This window comes from Wyeomyia smithii, chromosome 3 (assembly GCF_029784165.1).
Source record: "Wyeomyia smithii strain HCP4-BCI-WySm-NY-G18 chromosome 3, ASM2978416v1, whole genome shotgun sequence".
In the NCBI taxonomy this organism is placed as follows: Eukaryota; Metazoa; Arthropoda; class Insecta; order Diptera; family Culicidae; genus Wyeomyia; species Wyeomyia smithii.
The window spans coordinates 77,247,041-77,262,623 of record NC_073696.1 but is presented as its reverse complement, the minus strand read 5'-3'; the positions used below and the strand labels follow the sequence as shown (position 1 = coordinate 77,262,623).

Here is a 15,583-nt window from a genome sequence, read left to right as displayed (position 1 = left end):
TGAGATTAAGTAGGCTCCAGAACATGTTTCTTTCCATAACTTTTAAACTATAAGTTCAATCTTCATAAAATTCAAAAGTTAAGGGTTTTTTAGGTAACCCGTTCGTTTGAAATTAAATTTGTTCAAATCAGTTGTGTAGTTTTTGAGATATTGATGTTTCGTGATTTTTACATTTTGATACATAACCTCTAAACTAGAGATTCGATTACAATAAAATTCATTAGGGTCTTTTGGGGCAACTAGACCTTTTATTGGCAATTAATTTCATTGAAATCGGTTCAGCCATCTCTGAGAAAATCGAGTGAGATTGGGAGAGCGTTACACACACACATACAGAAAATGCTCAGCTCGTCGAACTGAGTCGAGTGATATAAGACATTCGGCCCTTTTGAGCACTTTATACCTTAAGTTTTTTCAGTGATTGCTATACCTTCTAGGAGAAAGGCAAAAAATTAGTTCTAAACAGTGACTACAACCCTTTCTTAGCTGCAGCAGCAGCAACAACAGTAACAGCGGATATCAATAACAGCGGATAGCAGCAGCAGCTGTGGCAGCGAATAGCGTCAGCAGCAGCAGTGATATCAGCAGCGATAGTGGCAGGGCCCGCTGGTGCATTGGCACTTCCTCTAGTAAAAAGCTGCCTTTGTACAGTAGCGGGCAGCATCAGTAGTAGGTATATTCAGTGTTGTTAGTCCCGCTCATAAGCAGCATGCAACACCTCATGTGAGGTTCTCGTTGCAACCGTTATCACACACTGAAGTATTCTCCATTCAAGCTATTTACTGTTCATTTTTCGCTTTCTTTCTTGCTTGCCTTCGCTCCCGAGATTATATGCACATACTCCCACCTCCTCTCCTTCTCGTGTCTATTCTCCTACTCGTATAGTCGCCTACTCGTGAGAACGACCAGCCAAAGACAATTGTTTCAGAATGCTTTGCGATTTGTCTCTGAAGAAAAGTTTCTGTATTTTATCAACACACAAGCGTTTTGGGATGTTGGCATTCAAAATATATGGGTCATCAAATTTTCAGTGTGAAAACAGCTTGCAACTTGTTATCAGAAAAATGCCTTGAATCCCCTTTGTCGGGGTAACTGTGTTCTCCGTGGCACTGTGGTTAGCGATGTCGGTCGACTAGTTCTCCCACACGGTTTGATATCGGGTTTGATTTCTGATCAGGTCGAGGATCTTTTCGAACTGGAATTTTTCTCAACTTAGCACTGGGGCACGGTGTATCCTATTACATGCAGAATGTGCCAAAAACAATATTGATAACGAATTCTCTCCACTAATCTAGATGATCGAGACCGCTATTAGCCCTCCAGGCTAGCGATATTGTTGTTGTTGTTGTACGGGGTAGCACAGATGCGATCAACATTATATCCGATATAAAATTGTAAAACAATTGTCTTTACAAATTATTGAATATTTAATATTTTCTCGTTTTGCGCTAGAATTAAAAGTAAAATGTTATTCCAATCTGCATGCACTCTGACTGTTAAACCTTTTTTGTGTTGTATAGCTCCATTCCTGTTCAGTGATGTATGTGCTATCTGAAATTCGGTAGCACTTAAACTCGTCTTTTGCACAAAATTTTAAACATAATTATGTCAATTTTGTCCCAATTCCCCTACAATACTAAAATAGGTTTATCTGATGACATTTTACGTAGATCAGACACCTACCATTCGATTTCTGAGACTTTTTTACTCAAAATAAGATTTAATTTGACTATCACTTTAAGATATTAGCGAATTACCATTAATGCTCAAAAATAATCGATATTATTTTGCTTTGTGAAAAATATACCAAAACTATACCAAACCCGGTTTCGTTGAATCACCGTTTTAAGCTCAGTTTTTGTCCGATTTAAGATCTGTTTTTTTTCAAAAGATGGGTAAAAGGATGCTAATATGTGGACAAGCTCTTAGAATTTTGATATTTGGCCTCAAAACAAAATGGCGTCGAAAAAACCACAAAAATTACCGATTTCTCAAAAATTCAAAATGGCGCCATTGTTGCCCCTTAAGTTGAAATATGTTCTAACTCGGGGAAATTCAGTTTTGCATAAAAATACACAAAAAAATTATATATAGAAGCCAAGGCAGAAAAAAAAGTCAATTTTTGTTGCACTATAATCAACACAAGTAATATAACAAACACTAGGTCAACTCTGCTGTCGTGGCTTTGCATACAACCCTTTTGATTTCAATTAGTTTTTCAGTTTGTGAACGATACAATCGCGATAGATAGGTATAGTAATTATTTTTGTTATATTTGTGAATTAATTAAAAATAAAGCAACCCGAAGAGTAACTAATTACCTTCTGCAGTTAGCTATTGTAAAAGTCTACAGGGTGACCCCCGTTACAGGTTTTAGTTAACGATCTCGGCCAGGAGCTACGTGTGAGCTTTTTACGAGGGAGTACCATGTTCATGAGCCCTCGCGTGACGTGGAGATCGACGGCGTTGTGTCCCATCCGAGTCTGTCCGTCGAGTGCCTCTTGAATTTGCTATTTGCTATTTGCTGTTTCAAGAACAGCAGCCTTTCTGAGGTAAAAATACTTGACTGCAAGCAATCAGCTGGGGTTTATAACCAAAATAGCCAAAGATTTTAATGATCCGTATTGCTTGAAAGCCCTGTATTGCTCTTTAGTGCGACCCATCTTAGAGAATACTTCACTAGTTTGGTTTCCACATCAACTGACCTGGAGTTTACGAATTGAAAGAGTTCAAAAACGATTTGTCCGAATTGCTTTAAGAAATCTGTCGTGGCGTGACCCTCCGAATTTGCCTCCATTAGTGCTGGGACTATCCGGATTAAAATATCCGGATATCCGACCTCGGATATCCGTCAAATATCCAAAATCCGGATCAACCCGATATCCGGATGTTATCCGAAAGGATATCCGGATTTTCGGATAGTCGGATATCCGGATATCCGGATATTGTATCCGAACATAGTTTAATAATCATTATGTAAATAATTACTTACGAGGGGATGAGGGATTGTGGCAAAAGCCATTTTTCGCGTTACATTTTGTTTGAACGGGTTTTAGGCAGCAGCAAAAAAAATCCGGATATCCGGATGGTATATCCGGATATCCGACTATTCGATTATCCGTATCCGGATATTCGGACATCCGAATAGTATTCGTTTACACATCCGTGATCCGAGCTTCGAATAACCGGATCACGAATATATCCGGTTAAAAGTCCCAGCACTAGCCTCCATACGGTGATCGGTGCAAGCTTATCAATCTTGACACCCTAGCTCGACGACGGAAGATTCAGCAGGCAACATTTGTCGCTAAGCTCCTGAACAACGAAGTAGACTGTCTTAGACAGATATCTTTACTTGATTTTCGTGTCCCATTGCGTGCTCTAAGGACTTCTACTCTTCTCCAAACATGGTTTCTTCGCACACCGTTTGGATTTAATGCGCCTATGTCTTCGATGATACGTGCATTTACTTCTGCTTAAGATTCATTTGAATTTTGTGAGCGTTCCAGTTGTTTCCCCAGTAGAGTAGCAAGATCTGCTTGTTTTACATTATGACGTTGACGATAATGGTATATTCATATTCATTAAGATTTTATGTTAGATGGATAAATAAAATAAAAACTGATAACTAGTAACTAATTACCACTCGTATCACTCGTAGAGGGTTAGCAATCCTACATCCCGTCAAACTCGTATCACTACTTGCGGACCACAGGGTTGTCTCTGTTGCAGGAGCCAAAGCTGCCGATTTGCAAGGATCATTGCAAGATACCTTGAACAATTTGTCAGCTTGGGCTTCACAGTTAGGCATTGAATTCCCTCCGGAGAAGGAAGCTCAAACCACAATTAAAGGGGAAAGTTATTTCTCAGGTTTTGGTAACACAAGTATGCCATGCTAAGTATCTGATAAAAAATGCCAACAAGAAAGTAAATTTTCTTTGCACAATAATCGGATCATGGTGGGAAGCCCACACAGTCGACCTTATAAGGCTTTACCAAATACAATATTGTCTGTAATTGAGTACGGGTGTTTCTGCTTTTCCGTAAGTAAATGTAAAAGCGACGAGCCCAGCGAGCAATAACTTTGCGGCTTTTAGACGTACTCCCGATCAAAATTCAAAATATTGTTCAAAAAGCTACAATATTTTATTTTTCCTAGTTGGAGCTCTAGGGCAAAACATGTGTTGATCAGTGTTGAAGCGAAGCGAAGCCTTGGTGCTTTATTCCGATTCAGAACTCGACCTTCTGTTTATTTAACACAGACTTTGCGACTATTTTCCAACTATTTTAGTACATAGGACAATTCCGGTGCTAGCGCTGCGATCCTACTGGCAATTACAGTCTCTCCCGAGCCGAGACTCGAACCTACGACGACTGACATGTAAAGTCAGCATCGTACCTCGAGACTAGCTGGGAGGGTTGACTAGTGTTATTTGTTTATATTATTTGTTCTTGGGTAGTTTTTACATATAATCGAAAGTTTCTGAGGTACAGTACTGCGAGCGAAGTGCATACTAGAATGCTCACACCACTTTAGAAAATTACTTTTGGTTTTCATTTGATAACAATTGCGGGATGATGTTATTTTGAAGTAGAATACTTCTCTCAGGAAGTTCGGCTACATAGGGATGTGAAATGAAAATCTAAAACCGAAAAAAGTGAAAAATATGTCCAATTTCAAATGCTAATAAATCGGTTAGTATTCGATGGATTTCCTTCGTTCTTGCAGCAATAGATTGGAAAATCTTCTAAGATTCTTTCCAAAATAAGATAATTGTAATTGTTTTATTCACACTATTGTATTATTGAAAATAGTCAAGCCTTGTCAAAACGAAAAATTCGACCTATGATTGGTCGTTATATGCTTGCTTCCCAAGCACGGTCGACAGGATCATATACCTTGCAATTGAAAACATGCTATTTGGCCTATATAAGAGCCTGTTTCAGCCGGAGCCGCTCATAATAGTTCTAGACAGCGACAACAGCAGTCGTCCTTCCTTAACAGCAGCACTAGCCCTGTGGTTGGTCACCACGTCTCAGGAGCAGCGCGGTTTTTCTGAGCGTGTGTCGCCAGACAGCCATTATTTCCCCCGTGTTGGGGCAGCATGAAGATTGCCAGCAGGAAATCCAATTTCGGAAATCAAAATGCTTTTTTCAAGGCAAATAAACAAGTCATTGAAAAGTAATAATTTTTGTGGACGCAAACAAGCATTCTGTGTTGCATCCTAGCAATTTAAATTTGTCGCACCCGTCTAATTTACTGAATGTGAAAAAGCTTCCACAGTGCATGTTGTCCGTGTATCTTAATTCCCCCAATGTTAGGGTAGCTTAAAGGTTGTAATTTGCAACCGATTTTGAACCGCAACATGCTTTTTTCAAGGCAAATAAAAAAATAATTGAAGGTTAATAATTTTCTGGTATCAACACAAGCAGACATTCTGTGCGGGATGCAATCAAATTCTGCTGTAGTTGTCTAATTTTCACTTTATTTAGTAAACCCCCCACTGTAGGGGCAGCGCAAAGGCTGCGATCAGCATAACCGACATTCAATATTAAACTGCCCTGTTAGAACGCATTCACAAAAGCAGTTAGTTCGACTATGCAGAGCTAATATGAAGTCGATTCAAGCAATCAGCATAAACAGAATTTCGTCGTCTCCCAGCTGCCAAGTTGCAACATGATGCAACACGCAACAGCGAGCAAACGAAATCGCTTGATGTTACAAACCGCAATAAGATACGGGTTAAAACCGTTGCGTGTGTGAGAGCACCATCGGAGTTTATTCGCTGGATACACTATCTACTGTCTACTGAACGCAATAATCTGCTTACATGCGACACGGGGACGGGAACATTTTCTTCAACGAAGCTGCACAACACGGCACAAAACATGTTATTCTGTTGCTTCAATGAGAGTGCTATCGGTCCGGCTCGACAGAATGTTCACAAGAAATCATTTTTGTGCATCCGTGCTACGAAACTGAGGAAAAACTTTAGAAACTGAAAAAAGAGGTGGAGCTTACCAAATGATCGCTCTGAGCCAGAATAAAGTCACACATATTTTTCAAGTTATACCATTCCACCACGTACGTAAAATAATTCATTCCTATTTTCATCCCTACATAAGAGCCTGTTTTAGTCGAAGCCGCTCATAATAGTTCTGAACAGCGACAACAGCAGTCCTACCTTAGCAGCAGCGGGAGCAGTGCAGTGGGTACCATCGATAGCGGATAGCGGCCACAACTGTGGCATGGCTATGCCACGGTTATGGCTGCGGATAGCGTTGCAGTTGCTAAGCAGTTGGGCCAGCGTATAGCGGTCACAACTGTGGCATGGCTATGCATAGCATAACTGTTGCAGCGGGTATATCAGCATCGATAGTAGCAGGGTAAGCTGATGCAACGACACTCCCTTCACTAAAATGCTGTTTGAGTGTGGTAGCGGGAAGCATCAGCAGCAGGCTTGCATGAAGTGAATACATCAGCAAGCAACTTTCTCTAAGGCCTCTGCTATAGTAGACGCGAAAAGCGGCGCGAAACGATTCGCTCGGCCGTAGGTTAATGTACAGCTCTACTGATGGCTGTACATTAACCTACAGCCGAGCGAATCGGTTCGCGTCGCTTTTCGCGTCTATTATGGCAGAGGCCTAATGGAAAAGTTGAATCATTTTGTTCAGAAGAATATTATTGTCGGTAATATTACAGAGATGCGATTGCGTAAATCCGATTTTGAATTGAACAATTGTTCTTTTGAGAACAAATAAAACACTTATTTGAAGAGTTAATAGCTTTTGGTACCAATAGCAGTATAGTGACAGCCTCAGCGGTAGATGCAGATGCAGCCGGTACTTCCCTGAGGCCGATGTAAAGGTAAATGGGAGCAGCACGGTGAAACAGTTCAGGTTATGCTTAGATGCGCGTCATTTTTCGTTGTTGATATTCCCCACATGAAACGACGCGCTTTCGTATGATAGCGGTGGTATTAGCGGTAGATGCATTTGCCAACACTTTCTCCAGTAAAGCCGTGTCTAGTTTTCAATGTGAAAACACTTTTCTTATTGTGTTTGACCGTGCGCCTTAGTCCTCACTGTCAAGGTAACACAGAGATGTAAGATAAACACTACATCCTATGATAAATTGAACAATTGTCTTTATAAGGACAACAAATGAATTAATGAAGATTTAATTTTGAATAAGAATACTTATCTCAGGAAGTTCGGCTACATAGGGATGTGAAATGAAAATCTAAAACTGAAAAAAGTGAGAAAAATTTCAAATGCTAATAAATCGGTTAGTTTTCGATGGATTTCCTTCGTTTTTGCAGCAATCGATTAGAAAATCTTCTAAGATTCCTACCAAATGCATGAAATTGCAATTTTTTCATTCGAACTATTGTACTATTGAAAACTCTTAAGCCTTGTCAAAACACAAAATTCGACATCTGATAGGTCGTTATACCGCGCTTTCCCAAGCACGGTCGGCAGAGTCATGGACCTAGTAAATTGGGAATGCATCATTTGGCCTATATAAGAGCTTCATCAGATAATAAACAAACATTTCATCGGATATTAAATTGAATAACTGAAATTTGAAGAACACAAAAGATTATTTGAAGAGTTAATATTTTTCTCGTTTTGCGCTATAATCCAAAGTTAATTATCTTCATCTACATGCATACTCTGACTATTATTACATGTTTGCGTCGCTTAGTGTTTGGCTACGGTCATGCAGAACGCAAATAACGGCGCGATGCGATCCGGCAAGACGAAATCTGTTGAAATGTATAGCTCTACTTCGCCTTAAAAAGAGCTGTACATTTCACCACGCTAAGGTGAATCGCATTCGCGTTCTGCATAACCGTAGCCTTTGTTCCGTTCCCGTTTAATGATGTCGTATTAAATGTGCTAATTACAATTCGGCAGCACTTCAACTTCTCATTTGCACAAAATTTAAAAATATTCAATGAACTTCATTCAAAATATCAGACAAAAAGAAATTACAATACTGCCAATGAACGGTCAACGTTTATTTACTAGAAAAAATGACTGACACGCAAGCAGCCGGGTTATCTTTCTTGTAAAAGTATTCTACTTCAACCTTGCGGTCGTGGCTTTGCATACAACCTTCTTGTGATTTTTTTTATTAACACAAGTTCTTTTTGACGTTTCGTAGAAGCATGTTTGTTCATTTTCTGTGTTTCAATTATAATTATACAAAATCTGGATGCTGCATAATGATTAAAAAATAAAGTTACGATTTTTCAAGCTGTGCTTACATAATGTAACGGCATGTTCTCGAATTTTAATTTTTACTGTGAAACTAAGTTCTACTTCTATTAAATAGAGTCCATTGTGTTATTATAAAAATAAAAAGCGTTGATTTATACGAGGTCACTCTCCCTAAAACTAAACGATGTAAACACTTACCGAAATTTTCCTTTTCATTTTTGGCGTAACTTGGGCCGTTACTAGGGATGATAACCGTTAGAAGAACACATAGCACCTGTAGCCACCGGAAGGTTCCTTTGCCGGTATTGCTATTGCTAGTATCGATAAATATTCCCTTCCTTTGGATGGTGCATCCGATTTGGCTGAAACCGAATCCGGTGGTATTCAAACTAATTGATGAAACTTTTAGCAGACGCAAAGCAAGATGTCGCAGAACATCATTACCGGCGCGATTAATGGTCATTGTTGGCGAAGTGGGACATTTTTGTGACGCTTGCAGTCCGAATGCATGCTTCCGTGACGGTCGGCGGCGGTGTCCTCATCGGTGTCGGCTTTCGGGAATGAGGCACACGAGCTGAATATCTCGATTCGGCGGCGTCTGAGTAGGAGAACCGCTAGTCATAGCGTGTCGAGGTTTGGATGGAGAGGGTTTTACCGTGCGATTGCCCTGATATTGCCGCTGATTGTGCGGTATTAAATACTGTTGAAACGTTTATCTGCCATCTGAAAGCAACGGGAAAATATATATATTTATTAGTGATGGCAGCTGAAAAATATTTCGAAAATGTTCCGTCTACCAATACGCAGGGCTTCTATTCCCATTTATTGTAGATAAATAGTTATCACTCCAATACTTTTGAAAAGTTTGCATGTGTCTTCAGGAAAAGAAGCATAAAGTAACTGAAATTCTTCGTAAAAAAAAGAACATGTCCACACGACAAAATAAATCGTACGCCAGCAAAAAAGGCAGAATAGTTTACCGATTTTTTCACTTCGTCTGTTCGGATGGTGCTGCAGCTCCGTCAAACCACACCAGACCAACAATCTTAGTAGCTTTTGGCACCTTCAGCAACAGAAAAGCGTTGAAAAGTTTATTTGTTGTTTGTTTGCTACGACTTTCTTGGGGGGTTTTGTGATGCCGTAAAAACTCTTCTATCCGTTCCGGTTGTATCCGGCCAGCCGTGATAGTGGGGACAAGTGTACTCCACTGTGCCATCGTGACAATATCTGATACTGGTTAAGAGTTACTTTTTGTCGCTTGTACTATGGGATGCTTGTAGGTTATCGGGTGAACTGCATCCATCTCATTGAAACTGCTCATAGGTAGCGCTCTTAGAAGGGTGATTTTACTCTCGAAGTGGCATCTCTCATGAACTTAATCTAAACTTTGTAGTCGCCCCAATAAACTCAATACAAGATTATGACAGAATGAACATAAATAAAAAGAAACGGTAGTTTACAAATGAATTTATGTTGTGAGGCTGAGGAGTTTGTTGAAAAAGAGTCAACAACTTTCCAATAATACATATACAAAGGAAGACGCCATCGATCAAAAGCGAAGTTTACCTTTCATCTCCTGCGGCCTGGAATGGAGATGACAAGATAGCACACCAACATTGACGGGGGATGAAGTTTTTTGCTAGATTCGATCAGATCACCCTAGTATACGGTTGGGTGAAATTTAAATTTTGTTTTAGGTCAAAGCGAAAAGTTACAGATCTAAAAACAAGTTGAATTGTTTTTGTTCAGATTTGTTCGCTCGTGTTGTTCCAATCCAATGCAGTTTAACGCTTTTGTTCGTTTATATCTGAAATGCAAAGTTTTACCAAATAAATGAAGCTAACAAGAGCGTGGTTGATGATGTCAGTGTACCTTCCCCAGGGCATTTAACAGATGGCTTTAGCAAAACAACGGGAACAGTAGAGTCTGAAACAACAACAACAAGCTTGTTCATTCTCAACGACGTCCTAAGTATACTTGTTTGGTCTGGAAAGACAAAAAGGTGAATATACTTTATTTGGTGTGCTTCCGGGCGAAGTCGGAGTGGGACTACGACAGTTTGCTTTGTTCGGCGACAACGTTCGGTGTAGATGTGTGCCTTAAGTTTGGGATGAAATGCAAACGCATGGTTTCCTGTTTTGCTTTAATGAATTATTAACCACACGACAAAATATGAGCAAAGCGTCTGTAGAATAGGTTTCTGTGAGTATGGTTCAATATTGGTAACCTATACATACAATGGTTTTAATGTATTGGACTTTAAAAATTAATAACTTGTGAGACCAACATTCTGAAGTCAATTTTTCAACTTATTTATTATTAATTTATTTAGGGTTTTAGAAAAACCATATTATAGAGGTACATTAAACAATCTTCCAAGAGCGGGATGATCGATGTAACATCCAAATGATATAAATATTCAAAAGTCGCAAATGGAAAAATAAATTCCGAAAAAAGTTTCTTGTTAAAATGTAGATGGACCTGTACCTAAGCACACAAACACAGGCTTAGGACTGCGGATACTGTGGCGAATTGTTTTACTTATGAATTATAGATTTCATCGATTTTTTTTATGCGTTCAACTCGAATACTGCAGAAACAACGCAAGGCTTAAATATTTTCTTTCGGTGGTGAATACTCATCCAATCATTTAAATGAATGTTTTCTAAAGAATGTTGACTCTGTGATTTTGTTTTGCCTGTTGCCAGATTAGATCTAATAACAAGTTGAGTTGTTTTTGTTCAGATGCCAGATGTCGATGCCAGATAGTCAAAAATTGATGGTTGATGGTTTTTTTTCTTAGCTTGAGCTACGGGGTTCTGACGAACAATTGTAGCTAGGGCACGCTATTTTCTCCTGACTCTTCAACTGCACCTTTCACTTCAACTTAGTGGAATAAAAGGTCTTGCTTGACTTTTAGGATACAAACGTCCAAGTCAATTCCGCTATGCCCGCTCAGTTGTCCAGGTCATTCCCCTCCGCTAAAGGTCACTGCCCTCGCCCCGTCTTTTAGTGATTGCCGATCGCGTTTTCGCCACCTCCGATCGACAGTGAGCGGTCTCCCATATGTCGCTGCGAATAGGCGGGAAACCCGATGGGTGGTTGGCTGCGTGCTTAGGGTCATCTCCGCTCTTCTTGTCGCGGTTAGTGGGTGTGCTGCTAGAGCATCCCTCCCATCGGCAAAAACCAACCATTTTTTATTGTTAAAAAAACACGTGACACTTAAATATACACAAAAAATTCATAAAACCTTCGTAACGGAAGCTACCGACGCTTACACTTTATATAAAACTATACCAAACAGCAGAGGTTTCGCCTTTTGCGTCAAGAATTTACTCTCCAGCATGCTTGGTATTCTCCTCAATATGTGAGATGAGTAGCATGAATATTCACCGTTAACTTCTTTTCCAGCATGTGAGCTGCGTGTAGCAATTTTTTGCACTACACTTTTCTTTCTGTTTTGCGCTGTGTCTCTGTTACTCGCAGAAAAACTAACACTGCTGAGCGAAACAAGAGCAGTAAATTACTCTAGAGAGAATACACAGAAGTAAGCCGCGGCGTACACTACTGAGATCACTTCGATAGGATTTGAAGAGCCTTCATCTGATATTTACCTAAAAGACACACAGTAAAAGCACTGCAGTGAGATCTGTTGTGTAGTTATTGAGCGTATTCTCCTTTCGTGTGAGAAAGATCATACCAGTTTGTAACTTTTTTGGAGAAATATTCAGATTCCACCGCGGGGTTTTTTTGTGAGCTCCTCAGATACACACAATTCGCTGCTCTCTTCAAGCAAGTACGTCGCTTTGCTCATCAGTGTGAGAGTAGTTTTTCGCACAGTGAAAGTTAATCTCCTTCACGGTAGTGTTTCTCCGAGGAGAAAAGACAAGTCTACTCTTAAAAACTAAAGATAGCTAATAAAATTGGCTATGAAGGCTGTGTACACGTGTATGAGTCAACAGGAAGGCAGGGACTGAATAGTACTAAGGCGATATATACAACCGGCTGATGTAAAATCGGCATTCCCGTTGGCTTATGTGAAAATTATAATGATTATTACGATATTTTCTCAGAAAAAAAAACAATGAAATTGTCAAAATTAAAAATATACTCATTTGCTGTGAAACACAATTATATGTGTTAAATGTAAAAATAACATAACTGGCAATACTGTTGCTCTAAATTGGATTTCTTGACCAATTTTCTTCAAAATGAAGTCATTAGAATGTCCAATGATAGAAAATACCAATTAAAACCAGAGAAAAATGACTTTATTCCTTAAAAATGTTGCAACTCGAGTTTTTTCATAATATTCATGTTGAGACTGCGTTTGTGTGCTGAGGCACAGGTCCATCTTCATTTCTTCCTGATTCTGTTCTTTTTAATGGAGTTTTTTTTTAATATTTATGTTATTCAGATGTTGCAATTTTTACAAAAACTCGGTGAAATTGTTAAATTTCAAATCAAAATATACTTTTTGTCGAAAAATGCAGTTAATTTTTCAAGTGCGCTCTATGGTCGCTCCGTTATCATACGATCTGTATGTACGAACTGCCAAACAAGTGCTGTGCTGTGTACAGATAATCTGCACCAGTGCCTTAGAATATCAATGTTTATTCATGACTAGATGAATTGAATTAATCTCAGTGTCAGCACATTTATTCTCTGATGCAACTCAGTAACCTATGTTCATTGCGACGATGCATGAATATCGTTTCTCATATTCAATGACAGAACAGTGGAATGAATATCAAAGGTCTCGTAATGATATTCAAAGAAGCTTCGGTGATTATCAATCCAAGTAGTGCAAATCTGTTCAGACGCTGTACACTGCCCAATACAGTATAAATGGTCGAATAAGGTTAATTTTGATTTTCACTATTTTGATATGATTTTCATTTTTGACGATCAAAATATCAACACGAGTGTTAAAGTTTATCTTGTCGATGTTTATCGGTTGTTCGGTATCATGAATATCAACGGTCGCATGGGTAGTACGATTATCAATATGAAGACGGCTGAAAATCGCTGCTTTTGAATATCATGACAGTGAATATTCTCAGCACTGATCTGCACTAAAGACCGGCTCGCTACTGTGTTGCTGCGTAGTTGCCCGCTTTGGCAACTAACGTTCGGGTGATCGTGCTGCTGAAAATAACTAAAGCTTCGAAACAAGAAAGAAGAAGTACGTGTTTCTAGTTCCCTTGATAAGTGCGCTTGCTTAAACATGATGGATGTTGATCCTATAGCCCCCGATTCTCCACCCACAAAAACAGCTGAGCACACTCCTCTGCTCTCTCCGTTTTAGTCACCCATGCTGCCAGGCTTTACCCAGTCGGAACAGAAGGTCCACTAGTTATATACTTCTGGCTAAAAGTAGGACCAGAATCAAAAGCTCCAAAAATATATTACAATTCAATAAGATCGGACGTCAGTCTACAAGGTCTTTGCTGAAATTTCGAAGAGCAGACTGTACAAGCTCAAACAGGCCAACGACACAGTCTATTTCGAGTGCAGTCGCGCGAGACGAGGAAGTCGGAGTTGTAACCGATCAGTATCTATCTTGTTGGCTGTTTTAAGAACAGCAAACTTCCTGATGTACTTAGCTGTATTTAGATGCTTGGAGTGGTGGATGATTTTCACCCGCATCGATCGCATAGGATCGAGGTATTTGACATGAAAAATACTAAATGTTCGTCTTCGTAATGAATAGCTTCGCGCGTAACATCGTTCGATTCCATCGCTTAGCACCGAGACATATTAACACAAAACTTCCTTTCCGCCGGAATCGTCGACATACAAAGATGAACTCGATCTCGGCCTATCCTTACCGCCGGAGATAGCTCGCGCGTTGCTTTTATGAACGTGTCGCAAATCGGAGTAGGTTTCGTTTAATCGAAAAATATCGCGATCAATCTAAAGCCTAAGCAATGGATACCTTTCAATGAACCGCGTCTGTCGAAGTGCGTTTGCTTTTTCGAAGGCATTCGGGATTGGTTACAGAAAACTATTATAATGCTTAAATGTTTCGGGCGACGGATGGTTTACGGATAAAAAGATACTCATCGTTCGTCTTTGTAATGAGTTAACTTCGCGCGTGACACTGTTTGATCCTGTCACTTACCACGGTGACACAACCCTTCCTTTCCGTCGCAGTCGTGGAGATGCAGAGGTAAACTCGGTCCCCGACAACAACGACTGTTACACTTACTTTGTTACGTTACGTTACGATCGTAAGGACGTGGCCGGCGCTGTTATCGATCCATACAAAGCAGCAGCTACTGGATTGTTGTACACTGAAGATGGCAAACTAATCCCAAGTAGCCATATACGTGGTTCTAGCTCTAGCTTAGATCGATCACGGAGGAGCAATCACGAAATGTACGGTCCTTCAAGATCAGCTCAAGCTCAGCTGTGCGGCAGTATGTACCCCGTGTAGTGAATTGCACCAACTGCAAGCAGTTAGGCCACACAGCCGCCACGGTGTGGTAAGTGTGGGGAGACTAATGCGGAGGATTCCTACAGTATAAGTATACAACATAGTATAACTTCGAACCCCATGTCCTCTGATGAAACTGATTCTAAATATCTGCCGGCAGAAACATCTCACGCCAATCTTGGAAAGTCTAGAAAGAGGAAAAATCTGCTAAACACCCAGGAAAAGGTCTTAAGATTCCACATAACGTAATGAATGTTACAACTGAAGCAAACTCCTCCTGGACTTGTAAATTTAAAGTCCCAGAAGGAATTCCCAGCACATCCTGGAACATCTAAAACTCCAGTTGTTTAGACATTGTGGACTGGATTTCTAAAACTTTCGGAGTTCTAACTAAAAATTTTTCATCATTGCATTGCGCCCAACAGTAGAATCAATTTTAAAGCAGTTGATCAATGGCCCCTCCTTGCAGCGATCATATTCTTCGATGGCTAATTTATCTGCTGACGTGAAGGATTCTATCACTATCATCCAGTGTAGTTGCAGAAGTACTTACTTACTTTACTTTACTTTACTTTTTTGGCTTACGGACTGTTCACCGGTCCAGGGCCGTACGAATTAGAGATGTCCAGCTTCTTCTGTCTTGGGCAGCCGTTCTCCAGCCTCCCCGTACACCAGCAGATCGTGCATCTTCTTCCACCGCGCACATCCACCGCGTGCGAGGCCTACCACGGAGTCGACGGCCTCTCCCTGGTTCTCTACTGAAGATAGTTTTGGCGGCTCTCTCGTCAGGCATCCTGGCTACATGTCCAGCCCACTAAAGCCTGCCCCGCTGTATTACCTTCACTATATCAGCATGTTTGTATACCTGGTACAACTCGTGATTCATGCGTCTGCGCCACACTCCGTCTCCCAGTTTAC

General features: G+C 40.2%; 1 protein-coding gene across 2 annotated transcripts in view; it reads right to left on the bottom strand.

Annotated features, from left to right (window-relative positions):
- Positions 1–15,583, bottom strand: part of LOC129732938 (neural cell adhesion molecule 2-like) — a 189,184-nt gene that overhangs the window by 98,465 nt on the left and 75,136 nt on the right. The window contains exons 2-3 of one of the 2 annotated variants that reach the window (XM_055694411.1): positions 8,671–8,949; positions 8,425–8,615 (exon numbers count right to left, since the gene is read on the bottom strand). Coding sequence is in view for 1 of the 2 variants with exons in the window: in XM_055694410.1 (XP_055550385.1) it covers positions 8,425–8,689 (265 nt within the window). In the remaining variant the exon portion in view is untranslated. Of the gene's footprint in view, positions 1–8,424; positions 8,950–15,583 lie in introns of both variants that reach the window. The other variant, XM_055694410.1, reaches the window with a different exon arrangement.